The sequence below is a fragment of the Panulirus ornatus genome, chromosome 28, assembly GCF_036320965.1.
Source record: "Panulirus ornatus isolate Po-2019 chromosome 28, ASM3632096v1, whole genome shotgun sequence".
In the NCBI taxonomy this organism is placed as follows: Eukaryota; Metazoa; Arthropoda; class Malacostraca; order Decapoda; family Palinuridae; genus Panulirus; species Panulirus ornatus.
In genome coordinates this window covers 692,751-719,692 of record NC_092251.1, presented here as the reverse complement: position 1 = coordinate 719,692, position 26,942 = coordinate 692,751, and the positions used below count along the sequence as shown (strand labels likewise).

The 26,942-nt window shown below is 39.2% G+C and overlaps 1 protein-coding gene across 2 annotated transcripts in view; it reads left to right on the top strand.

Annotated features, from left to right (window-relative positions):
• Positions 1 to 20,129, top strand: part of LOC139757753 (probable bifunctional dTTP/UTP pyrophosphatase/methyltransferase protein) — a 30,982-nt gene extending 10,853 nt beyond the window's left edge. For both annotated transcript variants that reach the window (XM_071678519.1, XM_071678520.1), the window contains exons 2-5: positions 149 to 259; positions 4,693 to 4,823; positions 6,648 to 6,806; positions 19,517 to 20,129. In XM_071678519.1, the coding sequence (XP_071534620.1) occupies positions 149 to 259; positions 4,693 to 4,823; positions 6,648 to 6,806; positions 19,517 to 19,661 (546 nt within the window). In that variant the 3' untranslated portion in view covers positions 19,662 to 20,129. The remainder of the gene's footprint in view (positions 1 to 148; positions 260 to 4,692; positions 4,824 to 6,647; positions 6,807 to 19,516) is intronic.
• The last annotated feature ends 6,813 nt before the right edge of the window (positions 20,130 to 26,942 follow it).

The following is a 26,942-nucleotide window of genomic DNA, read 5'->3' as shown; positions in this document are numbered from 1 at the left end:
TAACAGCAAATTATTAACTGAAGACTAATTCATTGAAGGTTTATTTAATGTTTCCTATGACAGTGACAAAGTATAATGAATAACTATAAGTATAATAAGCTGAATTGGCTCAGACTGTGTTTTAAGACTTTGTTGAATTTTGTTTCAGGGCTTGAACTTTACTGTTGTACCATCAGAGTTTGAAGAGAATCTTGATCCCAGTAGTTTTTCTCATCCAAGTGACTTTGTTATTGCTACTGCACGAGAAAAAACAGATGAGGTATTATTATTTTACTTTTAACTTATTATGTTTTAAGAGGAGGTGAAGAAGAGATGGAATTAGTGTTTGAAAGACTGCTGAATATTTTGATGACAGAGAAGCATATGTGGTTTGTTTAGGACAAGATGGCCTCAGGAGTGAAAGAGTTATGGTGAACAGCAAGGTAGAAAGAGAGGAGATAGTGAAAGTCATGTGTCAAGTGAAGTGTGGTAAAAAGTAGGAGGAGACAGGAATGCAGTTGAGTTTTTGATGAATGGAGATGAATGTGTTGTTGACTGGATAGTCAGGCTATTTGATGTTTTATGGCCCAAGATGAGGTACCTGCAGACTAGCAGAATGCATTTATAGTGCCCTTTATTTAAAGTGGCATTTATGGAACTGGAGAAAGCAGTTGATAGGGTTGACAGAGGCCTCCTTAGAGGTGCTGTGAATATATATGGGCTGGGTGGAAAGTTACGAAATGCAATAAGTCATATGTATGAGAAGGAAGGATGGAGGATAAGTGGGTCCTGGTGAAGTTGGGTTTTTGTTAAGGATGTTTAATCCCACCATGGCAATTTAATCTGTTCATGGATGGAGTAGGGAGGGAGGTGAATATGAGAGTTGTGGAGTAGGGTTGGGTCTACAGTGCTGGGGATGGGGTTATGAGAAGTGAATAAATTGTTGTTTTCAGATGACAGCTTTGGTGGCAGACTTCATAGAGAAACTCCAGAAGGTATTTAGGAGAGTGAGTCACAGAAGCAGAAAGGTGAGAGTAATTGTGAACAAAAGTAAGGTAATGATGTGCAGTAACAGGATGAGATCTGATGGTTTGACTTTTAAAAAGAGAGGACCTGGAGGAAGTGTAGTGCTTCAGGTGCAATGGAGTTGATGTGGAAGCAGATGGAATGTCGGGAGCTGAAGTTGATCATATTTTAGAAGAGGGGATTATGGTCCTGGGTGCCTTGAGAAGCATGTTGAAGGAGAGGATATTGTTTATAAAGACAAAGTTGGGTATATTTAAAGGTTTAGTCACTCTGACAGTGTTGTATGGATGAGTCTTGAGCTGTGAACGTAAAAGAAGAGGGTAGGTTTGTCGGAAATAAAAAGCTTAAGAATTATATGTAACATGAAGCAGGTTGATCTTGACTCTGTGTGAGTGGTGATGTAAGAGCATATTGATTGAGAGGGCCAATCAGGGTGTGTTTAAAAGGTTCAGGCATATGGAGAGAATTAGTGAAGAAAGACTGACAATGAGGATGTAAGTGTTGGAGTTGGATTTAGCAAATGGGAAAAGGAGATTGAGGATGAAGGAGGCATTTTTGGTTTATGGGCCTGAGCATTCAGAAGGGCAAGAACCATACTTTGGATAGAACAAGTTAGATTGATATGTATATAAGGTTGATGTGCCTTCAGTGGGCTGAACCAGACAACTTAAAACAGTTTAGTTAAACCATGGAGGAGTTGGGTTGATGGTGTGCTCTGATTTTGGTACATTGTACATGATGGGTAAAGATTGAATGGATGCAAGTGAGGCCATAGTTCATCTGTTCCTGATGCTTCGTCTTACAAGGTATGAGAGGCAGTTAAGTATGTACAAAATAATACACTTATTCATCTATATGCAAAGATCCACTGCTTGTATTTGAAGTTGGAATTTTTTTATGCATAAAGTTTTTCAGTTTTTATATCTTAACCTAATACAGTGTCAGATATATTTTATAAGCTGTTTATTGATAGTACACAAGTGAAATGAAAGTCTCAGCATATATTGTGAGAAACAGCATTACTGAAATGTGAAAAGATAGAAGTTCCTGTTTTATGTAGCTTTCTTACAGAACAGGAAGAATTCAATGAATTCCATGTGGCATTTATAGGAAAAGTACTCTGAAAGCTTAATATTTTTCTAATTTTGTCAAAATGGGGCAAGTGTGACACCAACCAACAGGACTGCAGTGTATGTATAAGGAGATGGGTCTCATCTGTGAACATGGGGTCAGAATAGGTAGTTTACCATGGAATAATAAAGCACAAAAGTGTGTTAATCTTAACCTGAGGTGATCATCATCTTGGCCATTAATCAGATGATTGTTTTTCATAGTGACATGTGAATTATATCACAGCACTCTTTTGAATCTCTGAATGTTACTTTTACATCATGGGTCTAGGTGTTTCAGCTTATGTTAAATATTTATGTTACCTGTGATCTTGTCATGAGCATTTAATATTTATTGATTTTGGAATGGATTTTTTAAAGCAATGTGCAACTAAGCATACATTACATGTAATGCATATGAGGAGTATGAGTCACACATTTTGACATTTTCATACTTTCTTTTGCAGTGTTCCTACTAGGACACAGATTTCTTTTATTGTGGGGGGAGGGGGGGAGTTTGGCTTTAGTTAATTGAATGGGGAACTTTAATTAATTTTTTGTTAGTTTTTGTGACAGACATACTAGGTCACAAAACTCAAGACTAGCATTCAGATACTTTGACTTCTGACTATTTTTTCTCTAGTTTTTGTGACAGACAGACAAAGATTACATAACTTAAGACTAGCATTCATAACATTCAGATAGTTTGAATTCAGAAGCCAGTTATAAAGTAAATAAATATGTTTCATTATTGAAGAGGGCTGAAAGGTATTCAGTGACCCCTTGAATGTTATCAAGTGACTGGGATTCAACTCATTTCTTCTGATACTACTCTCCCTTTTTCTGTTCATTTCTGCAACATCCTAATCCATCCTCTTCTCTGTAGAATACTATACTACTTTTTTCCCTGATCTTCTCTTTCCCACTCAACTGCCCAAGGCTGCTTCTATTCTGCTGTTTAGATCTATAGATAGATCTTTACAATTGATTCTGCTCCAAGGACAAAAGCACCTTTTGCTAGCCTCATGGATCTCAAGTCTCCCCACTTTGAAGCAGTCTGGCTCAGAATTTGCTACTCTCAGTCACTTTGCTTTTATGTTTTTTATATCCCACCTCCCCCCAGTTACTCCAGCTATGTACAGCTTTGTGACTGTGTGACAGTATTTGAATTCCTGTCATGAAGCATTGCTATCCTCACATTCATGTGTTAAAATCCTCCATGCATGGGATTTCAACATACACCACAAGGATTGGCTAGGGCCTCCCTAAGATGATTTGGTGATATTCAGCCCCTTTCTTTTTCCCTCTTCAGCTGTTTTGGAACAAAATTTAGATACCTATCCCTCCTTCACACCTGTCCTCTTTTTACATCTGGCCCTTCCTGCTGTAGGTAGGTAAACTATTTAAGGGGCCATAAGTGTCCTCTGACTGTCATCTTATTTCTGTAACATCTAGTTTGGACCTTATCACACCCGGTCCCTCTACTAAATGTCAGCTGTGGTACTTAAGGAGAGTCACTGGTAATTACCATGCAACTTCTTTCCTAACTCTTTGGGTCAGGTACTGCTTTGCTGATGAGGATGCCTCTATCTCCGCTGACTGTATTGTGGAGGTTATCTTACCTGGTATGGAGACCTGTGTCCATTCTTCTAACAGATCTTTCTGCTCCTTATTCATGTTGAACTGCTCCTGTTTTGATGCTTGTGAAAATTCCTCAGAATGCCAGTCTGCTTTCATTTCAGCTTGGAATTAATACAGAGCAATACAGAGCTGTTCTGTGTAAAGTCAGGCATACCTTCATAAAACAGTGTACTTATTTGAGTTCTTCACATAAATGTCTCTAGTTCTTAACCAAAAGCATCTCCAATAACTTCTCTCTTTTAACCTTTTTCCTCTCATGACCTGATCAGTCTTTAGATAGCTCTCCAAATGACAGACCCACCATTTTTGATGCCTTATTGTTATGTAATTCTACTTTAGATGATCCTGTATCTAGTTGTCTTCTCCCATCTCCTGCCATTGAACTTATGTTCTATATTTTCCGTACATACAGTCTTCTGAATACTTTTCCAGCTTCAATTGGGCAAGGTTTATTGCCCAGATGGCTTGCCTCCATGAGTCCTGAGGGACTGCACCTTTGAGCTAGCTCTGATCTTTGTTTGTTTTTTATTTTCTTTTTCAAAAATCCAAACTTTTACCTCTTGGAAGCATTTTTGATGCCAGCCCCATGATGATAGCATTATTCCAAACTTAAACCTGCATAAATTAAAAAAAAGGTGAAATTAGCCCTTGCTCAATATTCTTAAAATGACATAAATCAAGTACAAATAAATCAAAAGGTCCCTGTATTTGTTTTCAACTTGTTTCTAGTCAGTTGTGTAAATATCTTGCATATCTGTGGTTTGATGTAATTGAGCAGCTGGACAGGTCACAAACTCAGAGATGATAGGGCACATGTATGATCTTAACACTACTTTTGTTTTTTGTAAATATCATTACCTCAAAAAATTAATCTTGTACTTTATCATGACTTTCTTTGTCGTCAGTCCACAAATTATCATGTGGTTTTTTGTTAAAGGTAGTAAAAAGACTTGGGTGCTCAGATGCACAACCAGACTTTGTCATTGGAGCTGACACTTGCATTGGTCTTGAAGGAAAAGTATATGGAAAACCTAAAGATCATGAAGATGCTTTTCACATGCTGAATAAGTAAGTAAGATTTTGATGCCAGTTTAAGAAAATAGAAATGGACATATGGGATAACATTTATGAACAAGGTTAATAATATAATCAATCATATCCTTGTTATATTTGTTAATTCTTTGTTGGTGTGTGTACATGATGTACTACAGTTGTTCATGAGAGCTATCTCATAATGCCTTATTGGTTTTCAGACATAATGCTCCTTTAGATATTAGTCACTATGATTTGGATGATGTAGTTATTTTCCTGAACCAGGGCATGTGAAGCATCTAGGGTAAACTATGGAAAGGTCTGTGGGGTCCTGGATATGGATAGGGAGCTGTGATTTCTGTGCATTACACATGACAGCTAAAGACTGAGTGTGAACGAATGTGGTCTTTTTGTCTGTTTTCCTGGTGCTGCCTTGCTGAAGCAGGGGGTAACGATGCTGTTTCCTGTGGACAGGGTAGCGCCAAGAATGGATGAAGGCAAGCAAGTATGAATATGTACATGTGTATATATATGTATATGTCTGTTTATGTGTATGAATATGTTGATATGTATATGTGAATTTATGGGCATTTATGTATATATGTATGTGTGTTTGAGTGAATGGACCATTCTTTTTTGTTTCCTGTTGCTACCTTGCTGAAACGGGAAACAGTGATTAAGAGTAATAGTAAAAAAATATATATATATATATATATAGGTGCATTACTATATTCCAGCTGTATGTGGTTAGTCTGTGAGTAAAAAGTCATCTGTGATGAGGCTTTATCGATGTATGAAAAGGAATGCAGTCTCTAGGAAGAACTTCTACTTCAAGGGAATTCATCTTTTCCCTGATGATTGTAGTGCAGCTTTGAAGCTGCAGGGGCCCCATAAATGGGGTCCTGGGATTATGTATGATAGTAATATATATAACTTTGTCTGTATTGTCTGTGAGGGCAAAGGTGGTTATATTTGATGGTATAGTAGTCCTAACAGTGTTGTATAGATGTGAGGCATGGTCCATAGATAAAAAGGTATGGAAGAGGGTTAATGTGTTGGAAAAGAAAACTTTGAGGAGAGTATGTATTGTGAGAAGGTTAATTGAATGAGAAATGGTACTGTAAATGAGAGGAATAGTAGTAAGAGGAGTATGTGTGAGAGAACTGAAGAGGGTGTGCTGAAAGGGTTTGGACATATGGAGAGGATGAGTGAAGAGAGGCTGACTAAAAGGGTATACATATTGGAGATGGAGGGAATAAGGAGAAAGGGGAACTGAGGAGGAGGTGGATGGATGGAGTTAAAGATGTTTTAAGTGACAGGTGCCTGCACATGCATGCATGGGATAGAGAGAATTAGAGCATTGTTATTTACATTGGGTGACATGCTGTCTTTAGGGTGAACCATGTTGTTAGGTTTCCATAACCATTAAAAAGAACAAGAAAAATCTTATACATATTTGAGATGCCCATAGCTCTGTCACTAGAAAACAACACCTATATTTCATTTTCTCTAAGCCCACATGATTTTTTTTAATCATCTACTCAGACTGTAATGATAGATTTATCTGGTATGTGATATGATGAATCAGGTGGAAGAGGTAGATGATGCTTCATGTAAGGACATTTACTTCATAGGTATTTCTTATAGTAGTTTGGTGTACTATATTTTGCTCTGAGTTTCTGCTCTTAGTTTTGTAATTTAAAATGACTGTGTGGTTAACAGTACAGTTTGGAGTTTTTATTTTGTTAGGGGAACATGTAGTTTATTCTGCAAAGTTTGTGGTGCTGTTATTCATGGATTTACCATATTAACTCCCATTTGATTCTGTGCAATGTCTTCGAATTTCTTGCTCATCTACAGGTTTAGTGGCAGAAGTCATGAGGTATTAACTGGAGTGTGTGTAATGGTACAGAAAGATTCTTCATGGCAAGAGATTACCTTTAGTGAAACCACAACAGTTAAATTTGCTGACTTATCCATTGAAACTGTTAATGCATACATTGATACTGGAGAGCCTTTGTAAGTATGGATTGTAACTTTTAGTGACAAAATGAAGCTTAGATAGCTGGTATTATCTGAGTACTCATTTCTAGTTTAGGTAGACTAGATTTTTCATATATTTTTTATTTCAATGTTTCCAGCATGGCATGGGCAATAACATGCCTTTGTGCCATTTAAGATGAAAGAAAAAAGAGCGAGCAAAATAATATGGAAAAGATAAATTAGAACTCTTCAGATATTTGTGGACCTGATTTTTAAAGGTAGAATGGTTATAGGAATGGAAGTGTTAAGGGGTTAACCGACGTTTATTTCAGGAGAAACAAGTACTTACCACTCATTCAATAATATGTGATTTCAGCATTAAGTAGTCTTGAAACCCCTTTTGATATGAATAAAATGATGTTAGCGCAGTAAGATTTAAATACCTAGCATTGCTCCAAGAGTGTTGTTCATGATGCACTGGGTTTAAATGGCTGTGGATGTTGAAATGGTTCATAACACTTTCTTTGATGTTTCAAATTCTTTCATCTCTGAGGGCTGTCTTATTTTCCCTGGCCATCTTTAAAAAAGGGTTAGAAATGTATCTTAGCAATACCCACTGATGATCATATCCTTCCATTATTGTTTTCTTGAGACCCCATAACTACCAGTCACTCATTTTTCTAATTTATTTTTCATCATCCACTTGTCACCCAGAACGATTAACATTCTCCCTTGAATATGTTTTCAGCTTTTTCAATTTCTATAAAATATTTTTAACCCTTATATGCATTTAAGAACTTCAATAACATAAGTAGAGCTACTTAGTGAATGGTTTGAAGTGTGTGGGAGCACTCTTAAGGCTTCACTGGTTTTAGTGAATTTATGGATAGTGCATTATGTACGGTAATAGGAGGGGATTGCTGTTTACAGCTGAACCTTGGTGGAACAGGTCCACTGAGTCAGATTGTGTGTTGAAAAGAAAATGTGAGAGCTAAGTTCTACTTTTTGCAAGAAATGGGTACGAAATTTTTTTTCATCTTCTGAGACAGCATGGGCAACTTAACACCCTAGTCATTTTCTTTGTGGTTATCAGCAAATACATATACAAATATACATATACTTGCATACCTTCATCTACTCCTGGCGCCTCTCCGCCCCACAAGAAATGGCATTGCCACCCTCTGCATCAGCGAGTAAGTGCCAGGAAACAGATGAAGAAAGGCCACATCTGCTCACACTCATTCTCTAGCTGTCATGTGTGATGCACCGGAGCCACAGCTCCCTCTCCACATTTGGGCCCCACAGACCTCTTCATGGTTTATTACCCAGACATTTCATGTGCTCTGGTTCAGTCCATTGACAGCATGCCAAACACAGTATACTACATCATTCCAATTCACTCTATTCTGTGCATTCCTTTCACCCTCCTACATGTTTAGGGCCTGATTGCTCAAAATCTTTTTTGCTCCATCCTTCACCTCCATTTGGTCTCCTGCTTCTCCTTGTTCCCTCCACCTCTGATATATATATATATATATATATATATATATATATATATATATATATATATATATATATATATATATATATATATATATATATATTCTTTCTTTTCTTTCAAACTATTCGCCATTTCCCGCATTAGCGAGGTAGCGTTAAGAACAGAGGACTGGGCCTTTGAGGGAATACCCTCACCTGGCCCAATTCTCTGTTCCTTCTTTTGGAAAATAAAAAAAAAAACGAGAAGGGAGGATTTCCAGCCCCCCGCTCCCTCCCCTTTTAGTCGCCTTCTACGACACGCAGGGAATACGTGGGAAGTATTCTTTCTCCCCTATCCCCAGGGAAAATATTTATATATATATATATATATATTTTTTTTTTTTTTTTTTTGTCGCTGTCTCCCGCGTTTGCGAGGTAGCGCAAGGAAACAGACGAAAGAAATGGCCCAACCCACCCCCATACATATGTATATACATACGTCCACACACGCAAATATACATACCTACACAGCTTTCCATGGTTTACCCCAGACGCTTCACATGCCCTGGTTCAATCCACTGACAGCATGTCAACCCTGGTATACCACATCGTTCCAATTCACTCTATTCCTTGCACACCTTTCACCCTCCTGCATGTTCAGGCCCCGATCACAAAATCTTTTTCACTCCATCTTTCCACCTCCAATTTGGTCTCCCACTTCTCCTCGTTCTCTCTACCTATGACACATATATCCTTTTTGTCAATCTTTCCTCACTCATTCTCTCCATGTGACCAAACCATTTCAAAACACCCTCTTCTGCTCTCTCAACCACACTCCTTTTATTTCCACACATCTCTCTTACCCTTACATTACTTACTTGATCGAACCACCTCACACCACATATTGCCCTCAAACATCTCATTTTCAGCATATTCACCCTCCTGCGCACAACTCTATCCATAGTCCACGCCTCGCAGTCATACAATATTGTTGGAACCACTATTCCTTCAAACATACCCATTTTTGCTTCCTGAGATAATGTTCTCGACTTCCAAACATTCTTCAAGGCTCCCAGAATTTTCGCCCCCTCCCCCACCCTATGATTCACTTCCGCTTCCATGTTTCCATCCACTGCCAGATCCACCCCCAGATATCTAAAACACTTTACTTCCTCCAGTTTTTCTCCATTCAAACTTACCTCCCAGTTGACTTGACCCTCAACCCTACTGTACCTAATAACCTTGCTCTTATTCACATTTACTCTTAACTTTCTTCTTCCACACACTTTACCAAACTCAGTCACCAGCTTCTGCAGTTTCTCACATGAATCAGCCACCAGCGCTGTGTCATCAGCGTACAACAACTGACTCACTTCCCAAGCTCTCTCATCCACAACAGACTGCATACCTGCCCCTCTTTCCAAAACTCTTGCATTCACCTCCCTAACAACCCCATCCATAAACAAATTAAACAACCATAGAGACATCACACACCCCTGCTGCAAACCTACATTCACTGAGAACCAATCACTTTCCTCTCTTCCTACACGTACACATGCCTTACATCCTCGATAAAAACTTTTCACTGCTTCTAACAACTTGCCTCCCACACCATATATTCTTAATACCTTCCACAGAGCATCTCTATCAACTCGATCATACGCCTTCTCCAGATCCATAAATGCTACATACAAATCCATTTGCTTTTCTAAGTATTTCTTACATACATTCTTCAAAGCAAACACCTGATCCACACATCCTCTACCACTTCTGAAACCACACTGCTCTTCCCCAATCTGATGCTCTATACATGCCTTCACCCTCTCAAGCAATACCCTCCCATATGGTTTACCAGGAATACTCAACAAACTTATACCTCTGTAATTTGAGCACTCACTCTTATCCCCTTTGCCTTTGTACAATGGCACTATGCAAGCATTCTGCCAATCCTCAGGCACCTCACCATGAGTCATACATACATTAAATAACCTTACCAACCAGTCAACAATACAGTCACCCCCTTTTTTAATAAATTCCACTGCAATACCATCCAAACCTGCTGCCTTGCCGGCTTTCATCTTCCGCAAAGTTTTTACTACCTCTTCTCTGTTTACCAAATCATTTTCCCTAACCCTCTCACTTTGCACACCACCTCGACCAAAACACCCTATATCTGCCATTCTATCATCAAACACATTCAACAAACCTTCAAAATTCTCACTCCATCTCCTTCTCAGATCACCACTACATGTTATCACCTCCCCATTAGCCCCCTTCACTGAAGTTCCCATTTGCCCCTTGTCTTATGCACTTTATTTACCTCCTTCCAAAACATCTTTTTATTCTCCCTAAAATTTAATGATACTCTCTCACCCCAACTCTCATTTGCCCTCTTTTTCACTTCTTGCACCTTTCTCTTGACCTCCTGCCTCTTTCTTTTATACATCTCCCACTCATTTGCATTTTTTCCCTACAAAAGTCATCCAAATGCCTCTCTCTTCTCTTTCACTAATAATCTTACTTCTTCATCCAACCACTCACTACCCTTTCTAATCAACCCACCCCCCACGCTTCTCATGCCACAAGCATCTTTTGCGCAAGCCATCACTGCTTTCCTAATTACATCCCATTCCTTCCCCACTCCCCTAACCTCCTTTGTTCTCACCTTTTTCCATTCTGTACTCAGTCTCTCCTGGTACTTCCTCACACAAGTTTCCTTCTCAAGCTCACTTACTCTCACCACTCTCTTCACCCCAACATTCTCTCTTCTTTTCTGAAAACCCCCACAAATCTTCACCTTCGCCTCCACAAGATAATGATCAGACATCCCTCCAGTTGCACCTCTCAGCACATTAACATCCAAAAGTCTTTTTCACGCGTCTATCAATTAACACGTAATCCAATAACGCTCTCTGGCCATCTCTCCTACTTACATAGGTATACTTATGTATATCTCGCTTTTTAAACCAGGTATTCCCAATCACCAGTCCTTTGTCAGCACATAAATCTACAAGCTCTTCACCATTTCCATTTACAACACTGAACACCCCATGTTTTTTTTTTTTTTTTTTTTTTTATACTTTGTCGCTGTCTCTCGCGTTTGCGAGGTAGCGCAAGGAAACAGACGAAAGAAATGGCCCAACCCCCCCCCCATACACATGTACATACACACGTCCACACACGCAAATATACATACCTACACAGCTTTCCATGGTTTACCCCAGACGCTTCACATGCCTTGATTCAATCCACTGACAGCACTTCAACCCCTGTATACCACATCGCTCCAATTCACTCTATTCCTTGCCCTCCTTTCACCCTCCTGCATGTTCAGGCCCCGATCACACAAAATCTTTTTCACTCCATCTTTCCACCTCCAATTTGGTCTCCCTCTTCTCCTCGTTCCCTCCACCTCCGACACATATATCCTCTTGGTCAATCTTTCCTCACTCATTCTCTCCATGTGCCCAAACCATTTCAAAACACCCTCTTCTGCTCTCTCAACCACGCTCTTTTTATTTCCACACATCTCTCTTACCCTTACGTTACTTACTCGATCAAACCACCTCACACCACACATTTTCCTCAAACATCTCATTTCCAGCACATCCATCCTCCTGCGCACATCTCTATCCATAGCCCACGCCTCGCAACCATACAACATTGTTGGAACCACTATTCCTTCAAACATACCCATTTTTGCTTTCCGAGATAATGTTCTCGACTTCCACACATTTTTCAAGGCTCCCAAAATTTTCGCCCCCTCCCCCACCCTATGATCCACTTCCGCTTCCATGGTTCCATCCGCTGACAGATCCACTCCCAGATATCTAAAACACTTCACTTCCTCCAGTTTTTCTCCATTCAAACTCACCTCCCAATTGACTTGACCCTCACCCCTACTGTACCTAATAACCTTGCTCTTATTCACATTTACTCTTAACTTTCTTCTTCCACACACTTTACCAAATTCAGTCACCAGCTTCTGCAGTTTCTCACATGAATCAGCCACCAGCGCTGTATCATCAGCGAACAACAACTGACTCACTTCCCAAGCTCTCTCATCCCCAACAGACTTCATACTTGCCCCTCTTTCCAAAACTCTTGCATTTACCTCCCTAACAACCCCATCCATAAACAAATTAAACAACCATGGAGACATCACACACCCCTGCCGCAAACCTACATTCACTGAGAACCAATCACTTTCCTCTCTTCCTACACGTACACATGCCTTACATCCTCGATAAAAACTTTTCACTGCTTCTAACAACTTGCCTCCCACACCATATATTCTTAATACCTTCCACAGAGCATCTCTATCAACTCTATCATATGCCTTCTCCAGATCCATAAATGCTACATACAAATCCATTTGCTTTTCTAAGTATTTCTCACATACATTCTTCAAAGCAAACACCTGATCTACACATCCTCTACCACTTCTGAAACCGCACTGCTCTTCCCCAATCTGATGCTCTGTACATGCCTTCACCCTCTCACTCAATACCCTCCCATATAATTTACCAGGAATACTCAACAAACTTATACCTCTGTAATTTGAGCACTCACTCTTATCCCCTTTGCCTTTGTACAATGGCACTATGCACGCATTCCGCCAATCCTCAGGCACCTCACCATGAGTCATACATACATTAAATAACCTTACCAACCAGTCAACAATACAGTCACCCCCTTTTTTAATAAATTCCACTGCAATACCATCCAAACCTGCTGCCTTGCCAATTATTCCCTCAACTGCCAAATTACTCAGCTTTGCATTCAAATCACCCATCACTATAACCCGGTTTTGTGCATCAAAACCACTAATACGCTCATTCAGCTGCTCCCAAAACGCTTGCCTCTCATGATCTTTCTTCTCATGCCCAAGTGCATATGCACCGATAATCACCCATCTCTCTCCATCAACTTTCAGTTTTACCCATATCAATCTAGAATTTACTTTCTTACACTCTATCACATACTCCCACAACTCCTGTTTCAGGAGTAGTGCTACTCCTTCTCTTACTTTTGTCCTCTCACAAATCCCTGACTTTACTCCCAAGACATTCCCAAACCACTCTTCCCCTTTACCCTTGAGCTTCGTTTCACTCAGAGCCAAAACATCCAGGTTCCTTTCCTCAAACATACTACCTATCTCTCCTTTTTTCTCGTCTTGGTTACATCCACACACATTTAGACACCCCAATCTGAGCCTTCGAGGAGGATGAGCACTCCCTGCGTGACTCCTTCTTCTGTTTCCCCTTTTAGAAAGTTAAAATACAAGGAGGGGAGGGTTTCTGACCCCCCACTCCCGTTCCCTTTAGTTGCCTTCTACAACACGTGAGGAATGTGTGGGAAATAAAGTCAGAAGTTAGTGAGAGGACAAGAGCAAGATAAGAAGTAGCACTACTCATAAAACAGGAGTGGTGGGAGTATGTGATAGAGTGTTAGAAAGTAAACTCTAGATTGATATGGGTAAAACTGAAAGTGGATGGAGAGAGATGGGTGATTATTGGTGCATATGCACCCGGGCATGAGAAGAAAGATCATGAGAGGCAAGTGTTTTGGGAGCAGCTGAGTGAGTATGTTAGTAGTTTTGATGCACGAGAACGGGTTATAGTGATGGGTGATTTGAATGCAAAGCTGAGTAATGCGGCAGTTGAGGGAATAATTGGTGTACATGGGGTATTCAGTGTTGTAAATGGAAACGGTGAAGAGCTTGTAGATTTATGTGCTGAAAAAGGACTGGCGATTGGGAATACCTGGTTTCAAAAGAGAGATATACATAAGTATACATATGTAAGTTGGAGGGATGGCTAGAGATCATTATTGGATTACGTGTTAATTGATAGGCACGCGAAAGAGGAACTTTTGGATGTTAATGTGCTGAGAGGTGCAACTGGAGGGATGTCTGATCATTATCTTGTAGAGGTGAAGGTGAAGATTTGTAGGGTTTTCAGAAAAGAAGAAAGAATGTTGGGGTGAAAGAGTAAGTGAGCATGGGAAGGAGACTTGCGTGAGGAAGTACCAAGAGAGACTGAATACAGAATGGAAAAAGGTGAGAACAAAGGACATAAGGGGAGTGGGGGAGGAATGGGATGTATTTAAGGAAGCAGTGATGGCTTGCGCAAAAGATGCTTATGGCATGAGAAGCATGGGAGGTGGGCAGATTAGAAAGGGTAGTGAGTGGTGGGATAAAGAAGTAAGATTATTAGTGAAAGAGAAGAGAGAGGCATTTGGACGATTTTTGCAGGGAAATAGTGCAAATGACTAGGAGATGTATAAAAGAAAGAGGCAAGAGGTCAAGAGAAAGGTGCGAGAGGTGAAAAAGAGGGCAAATGAGAGTTGGGGTGAGAGAGTATCATCAAATTTTAGGGAGAATAAAAAGATGTTTTGGAAGGAGGTAAATAAAGTGCGTAAGACAAGGGAACAAATGGGAACATCAGGGAAGGGGGCAAATGGGGAGGTGATAACAAGTAGTGGTGATGTGAAAAGGAGATTGAATGAGTATTTTGAAGGTTTGTTGAATGTGTTTGATGATAAAGTGGCAGATATAGGGTGTTTTGGTCGAGGTGGTGTGTAAAGTTCTCGAGAGGGTTAGGGAGAGTGATTTGATAAACAGAGAAAAAGTATTAAAAGCTTTGTGGAAGATGAAAGGTGGCAAGGCAGCGGGTTTAGATGGTATTGCAGTGGAATTTATTAAAAAAAGGGGTGACTGTATTGTTGACTGATTGGTAAGGTTATTTAATATATGTATGACTCATGGTGAGGTGCTTGAGGATTTACGGAATGCTTGCATAGTGCCATTGTACAAAGGCAAAGGGTTAAAAGTGAGTGCTCAAATCACAGAGTTATAAGTTTGTTGAGTATTCCTGGGAAATTATATGGGAGGATACTGATTGAGAGGGTGAAGACATGCACAGAGCATCAGATTGGGGAAGAGCAGTGTTGATTCAGAAGTGGTAAAGGATGAGTGGATCAGGTGTGTGCTTTGAAGAATGTATGTGAGAAATACTTAGAAAAGCAAATGGATTTGTATGTAGCATTTATGGATCTGGAAATGGCATATGATAGAGTTGATAGAGATGCTCTGTGGAAGGTACTAAGAATATATGGTGTGGGAGGCAAGTTGTTAGAAGCAGTGAAAGTTTTTATTGAGGATGTAAGGCATGTGTACATGTAGGAAGACAGGGAAGTGATTGGTTCTCAGTTAATGTTGGTTTGCGGCAGGGGTGTTTGATGTCTCCATGGTTGTTTAATTTGTTTATGGATGAGGTTGTTAGGGAGGTGAATGCAAGAGTTTTGGAAAGAGGGGCAAGTATGCTGTCTGTTGTGGATGAGAGAGCTTGGGAAGTGAGTCAGTTGTTGTTCGCTGATGATACAGCGCTGGTGGCTGATTCATGTGAGAAACTGCAGAAGCTGGTGACTGAGTTTGGTAAAGTGTGTGAAAGAAGAAAGCTAAGAGTAAATGTGAATAAGAGCAAGGTTGTTAGGTACAGTAGGGTTGAGGGACAAGTCCATTGGGAGGTAAGTTTGAATGGAGAAAAACTGGAGGAAGTGAAGTGTTTTAGATATCTGGGAGTGGATTTGGCAGCGGATGGAACCATGGAAGCGCAAGTGAATCATAGGGTGGGGGATGGGGCGAAAGTTCTGGGAGCATTAAAAAATGTGTGGAAGTCGAGAACGTTATCTTGGAAAGCAAAAATGAGCATGTTTGAAAGAATAGTGGTTCCAACAATGTTATATGGTTGTGAGGCGTGGGCTATTGGTAGAGGTATGCGGAGGAGGGTGGATGTGCTGGAAATGAGTTGTTTGAAGACAATATGTGGTGTGAGGTGGTTTGATTGAGTAAGTAATGAAAGGGTTAGAGAGATGTGTGGTAATAAAAAGAGTGTGGTTGAGAGAGCAGAAGAGGGTGTTTTGAAATGGTTTGGTTACATGGAGAGAATGAGTGAGGAAAGATTGACAAAGAGGATATATGTGTCAGAGGTAGAGGGAATGAGGAGAAGTGGGAGACCAAGTTGGAGGTGGAAAGATGGAGTGAAAAAGATTTTGAGTGATCAGGGCCTGAACATGAAGGAGGATGAAAGGCATGCAAGGAATAGAGTGAATTGGAACGATGTGGTATACCGTAGTCAACGTGCTGTCAATGGATTGAACCAGGGCATGTGGAACGTCTGGGGTAAACCATGGAAAGTTTTGTGGGGCCTGGATGTGGAAAGGGAGCTCTGGTTTTGGTGCATTATATATGACAGCTAGAAACTGAGTGTGAATGAATGTGGCCTTTGTCGTCTTTTCCTAGCGCTACCTTGTGCATATGCAAGGGGAGGGGGTTGTCATTTCTTGTGTGGCGGGGTGGTGACAGGAATGAATAAGGGCAGACTGTATGAATAATGTACATGTGTATATATATATATGTCTGAGTGTGCATATATATGTATACGTTGAGATGTATATGTATGTATATGTGCGTGTGGATGTGTATGTATATACGTGTGTATGTGGGTGGGTTGGGCCATTCTTTCGTCTGTTTCCTTGCGCTACCTTGCTAACACGGGAGACAGCGACAAAGTATAATATATAATATATAATAATATACATATTGTATTGTTGACTGGTTGGTAAGGTTATTTAATGTATGTATGACTCATGGTGAGGTGCCTGAGGATTGGCGGAATGCGTGCATAGTGCCATTGTACAAAGGCAAAGGGGATAAGAGTGAGTGCTCAAATTACAGAGGTATAAGTTTGTTGAGTATTCCTGGTAAATTATATGGGAGGGTATTGATTGAGAGGGTGAAGTCATGTACAGAGCATCAGATTGGGGAAGAGCAGTGTGGTTTCAGAAGTGGTAGAGGATGTGTGGATCAGGTGTTTGCTTTGAAGAATGTATGTGAGAAATACTTAGAAAAGCAAATGGATTTGTATGTAGCATTTATGGATCTGGAGAAGGCATATGATAGAGTTGATAGAGATGCTTTGTGGAAGGTATTAAGAATATATGGTGTGGGAGGAGAGTTGTTAGAAGCAGTGAAAAGTTTTTATCGAGGATGTAAGGCATGTGTACGTGTAGGAAGAGAGGAAAGTGATTGGTTCTCAGTGAATGTAGGTTTGCGGCAGGGGTGTGTGATGTCTCCATGGTTGTTTAATTTGTTTATGGATGGGGTTGTTAGGGAGGTAAATGCAAGAGTTTTGGAAAGAGGGGCAAGTATGAAGTCTGTTGGGGATGAGAGAGCTTGGGAAGTGAGTCAGTTGTTGTTCGCTGATGATACAGCGCTGGTGGCTGATTCATGTGAGAAACTGCAGAAGCTGGTGACTGAGTTTGGTAAAGTGTGTGGAAGAAGAAAGTTAATAGTAAATGTGAATAAGAGCAAGGTTATTAGGTACAGTAGGGTTGAGGGTCAAGTCAATTGGGAGGTGAGTTTGAATGGAGAAAAACTGGAGGAAGTGAAGTGTTTTAGATATCTGGGAGTGGATCTGGCAGCGGATGGAACCATGGAAGCGGAAGTGGATCATAGGGTGGGGGAGGGGGCGAAAATTCTGGGGGCCTTGAAGAATGTGTGGAAGTCGAGAACATTATCTCAGAAAGCAAAAATGGGTATGTTTGAAGGAATAGTGGTTCCAACAATGTTGTATGGTTGCGAGGCGTGGGCTATGGAAAGAGTTGTGCGCAGGAGGATGGATGTGCTGGAAATGAGATGTTTGAGGACAATGTGTGGTGTGAGGTGGTTTGATCGAGTGAGTAACGTAAGGGTAAGAGAGATGTGTGGAAATAAAAAGAGCATGGTTGAGAGAGCAGAAGAGGTTGTTTTGAAGTGGTTTGGGCACATGGAGAGAATGAGTGAGGAAAGATTGACCAAGAGGATATATGTGTCGGAGGTGGAGGGAACGAGGAGAAGAGGGAGACCAAATTGGAGGTGGAAAGATGGAGTGAAAAAGATTTTGTGTGATCGGGGCCTGAACATGCAGGAGGGTGAAAGGAGGGCAAGGAATAGAGTGAATTGGAGCGATGTGGTATACCGGGGTTAACGTGCTGTCAGTGGATTGAATCAAGGCATGTGAAGCGTCTGGGGTAAACCATGGAAAGCTGTGTAGGTATGTATATTTGCGTGTGTGGACGTATGTATATACATGTGTATGGGGGGAGGTTGGGCCATTTCTTTCGTCTGTTTCCTTGCGCTACCTCGCAAACGTGGGAGACAGCGACAAAGTATAATAAAAAATAAAAAACATATACATACACAGACATATACATATATACACATGAACATATCCATACTTGCTGCCGTTATCCATTTTACTTAATAGATCAAACAACCTCACACCACATATGTCCACAAACATTTCATTTCCAACACATCCACCCTCCTCCGCATGACCCTATCTATAGACCATGCCTCACAATGATACAGCATTATTGGAACCACTGTTCCTTCAAACGTACCCATTTTTGCTCTCCAAGATACTTATATTAAGGGCCGCCCTGATGAAGAAAAAGGAAAATAGTGTATTATCTCTTCAGATTATGATAATTTGCCTCTTAAAGGATGACAGTATATTACAATAACTTTTGTTCTTTTGGGGAATTTTGTGTGTGAAAATGGACATGAGAATGGAAACCTTATTTCACTTGATGAATCAACTTAGCATGCAAGGTGAAAAATTAAGAAATGTTATTGTGGGAGTCCATGTTTACTTTAGCACACTAGATGAAAGTTAAGGATAAGAATGAGTGAACTGAGAGGCTGTATACACTTTAACCCACCCCTTGTCAGTGGGAAAAAGATTGCAGATGTAAGATGGATGAATAGGACATATGCAGAGGATGAGTGAAGAAACACTGAGAATTAGGATCTTTGCCTCAGAAGTGAAGCGAGAGGGGGAGACCGAGAAGGAGATTGCGGGATACAGTGGAAGAGGCTTTGGGTTATTAGAACTTGAGCATTCAGGAGGATGAGATGCAAGCAAGGATTAGGGTGAATTGGATCTATGTGGTATATGGGGAGATGTGCTGTACTATCACTGGGCTTAAATGGTCTGCAGGGCATGCCTTTTGATGGTGAGCTATGGTTTCAATGACAGTTAGGGAATGGATTTGTGTGAATGAGGTCCTTGATTGTCTGTTTTTAATAGTGTCATGGGAGTAAAAAGCAGTTGCATGGGTTGGAATAGAATTGAGATAATTAGTAAAATATTGCTGTTTAGAATTAATTTTTTTATGTACAGCGAATTGATAAAGCTCAGACATAATGTTCACTATTGCAGGGACAAGGCTGGAGGTTATGGTATCCAGGGATTAGGTGGGATGCTGGTGGAAGGAATTCATGGTGATTACTACAATGTAATGGGTTTTCCCCTTCACAGGTTTTGTCAGCATTTAGCACCAGTTCTGGCTGAACTGATACCATGACTTAACATGATATTTTCATTTTGATTGTTACATTTGTACTTAGGATTTAGATGTTAGAATTATTCAAGTAATTCATTCCCCTGTACGAAACAACTTGAGTTTAATAGTTATGGCAACTCTTTTGCCATGACGACCCTCTTGCGGGAGTTCCTTAAGGTAACAGGCATCAGAGATATAAATAGATAGATAGATGAGCCAGCAGGGTTGGGTTTGGGATTTGGGATGTTTCCAAAGTTAATACCCAATAAGATGCATGGCCTTGTTTCATTCCATGTAAGTGGACCTCATTATAACTAAAATAGATGATTATTTTTTTTCAAATAACATTTGAAGTCTGTCTTTTGAAATGCTTGTCAAGATTTCTTGAGTTGGCTTTGGAAATATTGTTTGCATTATAAGTATTTCCATTATCTTGCATTTCTGTGATCTCTGTTACCCATAACAATAAATATATAAGTTCATTTGTTATGTTCAGCATTTGCTTCTCTGATCCTTTTGCACAGTAAGACTATTGAACATAAAGACTGAAATATTAGTAATATTTTTCAAGTTGCTGAATTGCAGCATTACGTGACATGCATGTGTGCAGACTCACACATACATATATGTACTTATGCTCATATGCAAAGATATTTATATAAAAAGTGAAACTGCTGTAGTAGAAATTTAGTAGCAACTGACACAGTATAGTACAAATTATGTGAAAAAAAAAATGTGATAGTGATGTACAAGACTTTTCAAGGAGGTGCATAAATCAAAGCCCCTTAGGGATATATATATGATGTAAAGGAATTTTTATGAAGGTGCCTGTATGAAAGCCTAGAAGAATGGTATAGCAATATAAGGTAAATTTGGGATTAGAAATTGGTAAAGAGGGCATATGATAGTGTGGGTGAAAATTTGAGAATAGATAGATTGGTAAGGAGATGGACAGATTTTTTTTATCAAACTGGTGAAGGCTTGGGATATATCGGTTGAAAATACTATAGGAAAGATTAATAAAGTGTTGTGGAGGTATTTTGTGTGTAATGATTGACATACAAATGAGGAAGTTAAAAATAACTAGATGTAAAAAGTTGTGTGGGGCCTGGATGTGGAAAGGGAGCTGTGGTTTCGGGCATTATTGCATGACAGCTAGAGACTGAGTGTGAATGAATGGGGCCTTTGTTGTCTTTTCCTAGCGCTACCTCGCACACATGAGGGGGGAGGGGGATGGTATTCCATGTGTGGAGAGGTGGCGATGGGAATGAATAAAGGCAGACAGTGTGAATTGTGTGCATGGGTATATAGGTATGTGTCTGTGTGTGTATATATATGTGTACATTGAGATGTATAGGTATGTATATTTGCGTGTGTGGACGTGTATGTATATACATGTGTATGGGGGTGGGTTGGGCCATTTCTTTCATCTGTTTCCTTGTGCTACCTCGCAAACGCAGGAGACAGCGACAAAGCAAAATAAATAATAAATAAAAAAGGGAATAGTGAAGTCGTGCTGTGATAATATTGAGGGCTTTGTTCATTTCATCTCGCTGGTCATTTTAACTCCATGATGATGGTCTTAAAGTTGTGCATGCATTTGAGTAAGTGCATTCAAATGAAAACAGTTTAAAGTTTACACAAAATACTGTTTGGGCATCTTATGGCAGTGCAGAAGAATAGGAATCTGCTTCAATGAGTGCCAATAAATCCCTGAAGAGCCTACTTTTATTAATTGACACCAGCCCATTTCTTTCTACATTAGATATATGTATGGCTTTAATTTACATAGGAGAATCATAATTAGGTACATGAAAATAGGACAAAAAAAATTCAAATCTTGAATTCTTTAATTTTCTGAGAAAAGATTCTCAAAAGAACATTTTATTGCATTTTGAAAATCAGAATGATGACAAAAGTTGGATTGTACAACTGTCGTAGATAACTTGATTGGATCAGAATATTACATACTGTAATTGGGAAAGCAGATGGTGATCCTGACTGTTAAATAGCTTACAGATAGCTAACAGATAAGGGGAAATGCTATTTCCTCAAAGTTCATATAAGGAGAAATGCTATTTCCTCAAAGTTATCTTTAGATTTTATGCATTTGTGGAATCTGCAGACATATGTACAGAAATAATCACTGTAACTCCAGTTCCTCAACAAAGATATGAATATGAAGACACTGTATTACCATTTAGTTAGAGCAGAATATTAATACTTATTAGGAACTACTGAAGTATTTAATCTAATTTCACTAGATGTGCAATATGAAGTATATTGCAGGATCTTTATAAATATAACATTATTATATAGTGTTATAAACTAACAAAGGGGGTAACCAAAGGTTTACCCCAATGGTAAATATGTGAGCAAGGATAAAGTAGATCAAGACCAAGACAAGTCATTTCTCATCATATATTACTCATCATATCCTATGTAAAGATTTGTACTAACATGAACCAACAGGTATCTCCTTTACCCTTGCATCTATTTATTTCTTTGATGTGTGAGCCAAATCCAGTATTTGGTTCAGGGAGGCACATGCAGAATTCTCTACATACACTCTGGCCATCATAAATATTGACACACATATTATTTGCAACTAATATTTAGATATCTGCCAAAGTATTCTATGAGCAAAATTTACTCTCATACAAATAAAGCAGCTGTTCTCAGCTGTACCCTTAATACACAAAGCAATTAAAATATAAGAACTAGGAATACATCCCATCAAGCAAGGTATTTCACATAAACAGTTGTGAGTGTGAGAGTAAGCAGGAGGTAAATAAATCTGAAAGATTATTTAATTTTAATATGTTTAGCAGCCCATTATACAGAGATGTTATGTGTTATTGACCAAAGAAAGGATAAACCATCAGTGGATGAAAAGAAGCCATAAGAAATATCTTCCTTTTGATGCTATCAGAGCAGTGTCTATGGGGGACTAGGGCTTGGCAATCTACTACCTATTTTGTGTTTATGACTGGATGAAAAAGCTTTCTGCAACATTTAGTAATATAAGTGAATAGAAGCCAGTATTGAAAAAGTAATATTATGTAAAGCTTCAGGAGAATAAGTATGTAATGAAAATATAGATTATACATAAAACTGCTGTTTACACTCGGCAAATACTGTAATAGAATTATAGGTAAGAAAATAACACTGGACAGGATCATCAAATATATTTATACATTTATTTACCATTTGTTTAAAGTAATTCAGACCATCATATAATCAGCAAATGATCTTACATATACTTTCATACTCTTAAACTATCAATGCAGATACCATATATGAGAAATATTTAATGACTTGTCATGATCTTAACTATATTTATGAGAAGACTTGTGTCTCTTGATAGAAATTACCTTAGAATTTGATTGTCTACAACTGACTTGTGCTCCTGGTAGTGCTATCTATCACATGACTGTATATCACAGAGCCTCATTTCAACATGCTATTTAGTACATTCTAAAGAGTCATCACAGTCAAAAACTATGGCAACCTTTGTAATTTCCATTGTCATCACAGTAGTTAACTCAATTATAATCACAAATTCAGACTAAACTTTTCCATCAGCTGGTCAGTCGCTGATAATCTTGGGGCCTTAAGACTAGCTTGGAATGCAACCAGTTATGGTAATTTTCACTATATTAAATTTTGAAGAATGTCATGAAGTTAATATTAGGTTAAATGTGTCTGTTAAATAGAAATGTGTGAATATTTAAGAGTTGGAGAGTACCTGTAATGTTGAGAACATCTCTTTACTGTTAACTTCAATGCATTGTAGATTTTACTTGTTTATTCATATATGTAAAATGAGATTTTCTTTCTGTACATGCATATATATACATTGGCACATGTTTGAGTTTGTTGGTATTTATGTACGTCTTTGTGTATGCAGTTGACACTTATGGGACCGTATCGCTAACCTCATGAATATTCTACTGCTGTCAGCATTTATGACTACAGAAAACCCTTGATTTGATGGATCCTGATATAATGGATTTTGGATTTAACAGACAAATAATAAGGCAGTTAATTAATGATAATTTAAAAAATGAAAAAAATCAAAATCTCAAATGGTGTACCACGTGTATTTCATATTGCACTTGATTTTGGTAGTGTGGAGTAGACCCAATTTGTTTTGGTCTCAGTCTGTCTCAAGCTTTTGTGTGGTCAAGTTGCATACAGAGTGTTTCTGTTATTTCAGATTTGTGACTTTATTTATTAAACAATTTTGCAACCCTTACAATTCAAAATGGCATCAAGTGATTGTGAAGGGTGCAATGGAAGCAGGTTGTCCATCCTCACTTTATCATAAAGAAGTTTCCTTTCACAGGAGAGGGGTGGCATCACCTCTCTCCCAGTCTGACTCCAGCCTCCAACTGCCTGGCGAGCATTCCTATGCTGCCAAGTGCCCGCTGCCCAACTATCGTACCACACACTAAACCCAGGGGCATAAGTGATGTTGGTTTCGCAAAGACAGGTGGCCACTGCCATCCAGCTTCACTGAGTATTGTCTATGTGGCTTCACTACCACACCTGACCTGTCCAGCACCTTCAAATCGACATCCTGCATGCAGGTAAGGGTGCCCACGGACAGCTGGGGCAGTGTAGCTGCATCACTTGCTGGGCTGCCCTGCCATGAGCTTGGCTGTCTGCTATGGCCTGCTTCCTGTTTCACAGAGCAGAACCCCCATCTTGCAACTGTCTTCCTGCTGACAGCTGTGTAGATGATTTATCCCCCTCTCTTGGGAGGGTGTTGAGATATTGGAGCATAGCCTGAGTCGCTTTGCTATTATGTACGCTACCTCCAACGTCTGTGTTGCCCCTCAACACCGTTTTGGCTGCCTTTATCACTGCTTCGCTATGTCCATTGGACTTGGGGAAGTGGGGTGAGGAGATGCGAGCTATGTTTCCCCAGTTTTTGTGGAAATCTTCCATTTCCTTGCTGTCTAAATTGGTTTCATCATCTGGGGCAATTTCCTTGGGTGCACCCCATCTCCTGAAGAAGGTGAGCAGCCTTGCTATAACTTGGGATTTTCCTATTTAGGTTCAAATCCTACTCTGTGCCATGTAAGAGATGAATTGAAAGCAGGTAGTCCATCATCGCTTCATTAAAAAGAAGTATCCTTTCACAGGAGAGGGGTAGCATCACCTCTATCTCAGTCTGACTCATGCTTCCAACTGCCTGGCGAGTGTTCCCATGCTGCTGGGTGCCTGCCGCCCAACTATCGTACCACATGCTAAACCCTACAGTGATATAGGAGTTAAAGAAAGCATGTGAACTTAAATGTGGCACAGATATAGGTTACATTCGATTTAATGGACTTTTGGCATTTACAGACACCCCTTCCCCCATTAGTTGGTTAGAAAAAGGGTTTACTGTACTTTGTTGCTTTCATCTTATGTCTGACTTTTCTTTTGGCAAATTTCTTTTGTCTTTTAGTTGCAGCATTCTTTATTTTGAAGAAATGGTAAATGCTCATATCATATCATTTAAAATTTGGTTATCTTGTAGTTTCAGTAGTTTGGGCACTTCAATTTTCACCTCATAACTCATCCTTCTTAATTTGAGCAATCTTGTCATGTATTGTTGACCTTTTCTAGCTGCAGTATTAGTTTCCTGATATAAGGAAAACAATTTAGTTAGGCATGCTATACTTTTGGTCAAACTTACATTATCTATGTGTTTTTAAGTATATTCATTATCAAATACTTGTTTAGCATAAACCAAAAGTTGGTTGTCTCCCTCTTGTTGTTACTGATATAGTTTTCTCAAGATAGATTAGGCACTTATTCCATTCATAGGTCCCTTTTACATCCAGAGCATCTAGGTTTTTTTTCTCAAAGATACCATTTATCTTTCCTTATGTTGGTTACATCTACACACAGTTAAACACCACAGTGAGAGCCTTTTAAGAGGATGAATACTCTCTCCTGGCTCCTCCTCCTTTTCCATCTTTTAGAAACCGAAATACAAGAAGGAGAGGCTTTCCACCCCAGTGCTTCTGCTCCCTTTAGTCACCTTCTATGACACGTAGGAAATGTAGAGGTAGAATTCTTTCTCCTCTACCACAGGGGAGTGATATGTTGCTATAAAATATTTTTCTTTATATCCTCTGTGAACATATTAATCTCAGTACCTTCACCTCCATTTTGGTCTCAGTTTACCCAGTTTACTTCTCAGTAGTTTGAATACTCTTCTGTAATAACTTTCCCATGACATGGCATAGCTAATTTTATTTCCTTCACCATTCTCTTTGCATATATTTTTCTCCTTATAGTTACATTCCAGTTCCTCAGGCCCTCTTGGAGGATATCTTGATATTAGAGCAACAAAGCAACTTTGTCAGTCTCCATTTTCCTGAATATTAATTGTCTTTCACCCACAGTCCACCATTACTTAGATTTTTTTTTCAGCAGCAGGGTTGACTTTCCACCTCCCTATAAACTTTCTTGTCATTGAGATTTAACTTCCTTTTCAAGTTTGATGTCCCTGTTCTTTTTTTTTTCTTCCATCTCAGGGGTGATCCTTTCATTTTACTTTCCATTTCTCACAAAGCCATTTGCATTATGTTCATTATTTTGTGTATACTCCTTTCATTCCAGATCTACTAATAGGGGTAGGACCTCCTAAGATTCCCATGATTCTTTATTTCTTTGCTTTCCTAAGGATCTGATTGGTTTTCTTCCACTGTAGGTAGGTATTTTCTTCAGTATTCATTAGAATTTTTTTTAAGATATGACAATTTGTTAACCTATCTTAGCATCCAACCCTCTATTTTTCTCCTCTGGTTTCAGTGCTACTTCTCTCTGAGTTATTCTTTTCTTTGCATTTGCTGACTTTCCTTAGTGTATCTCCAAGGCTGTTGGTTATTTCCTTTACATTTACTGTCTCCAGAAAGTCTGATATCTGTGCTTGCCCTCCCTTTCTTTAATTTCTTTTGTTCATTTTCCTCATCTAAACCACATACTAGGACCAGTCTGTTCCCCATTCATTCCTATGTCTGAGTATTTGTATGTATGTGTATTTGTCTGTGCTTATATGCTTCTGTGTATACATATTTTTTGGTGTATGCATCTGTCTTTTTGCCTCTGTTTTTGTATCTGTAATTGTGTTTGCATTCATTCATGAACATATTGCATGTTTGTGAAAATGCCAAGAAAGTTTTCTGAATTTTTTAAGTATGTAGCTTTATGGTATAGTTTTATCCTTAGTGTTGATTAAAGTTTTAGATGAATGAATTTATTGAAACAACTTATTCATGCACATATGTTCGACTACAGTTT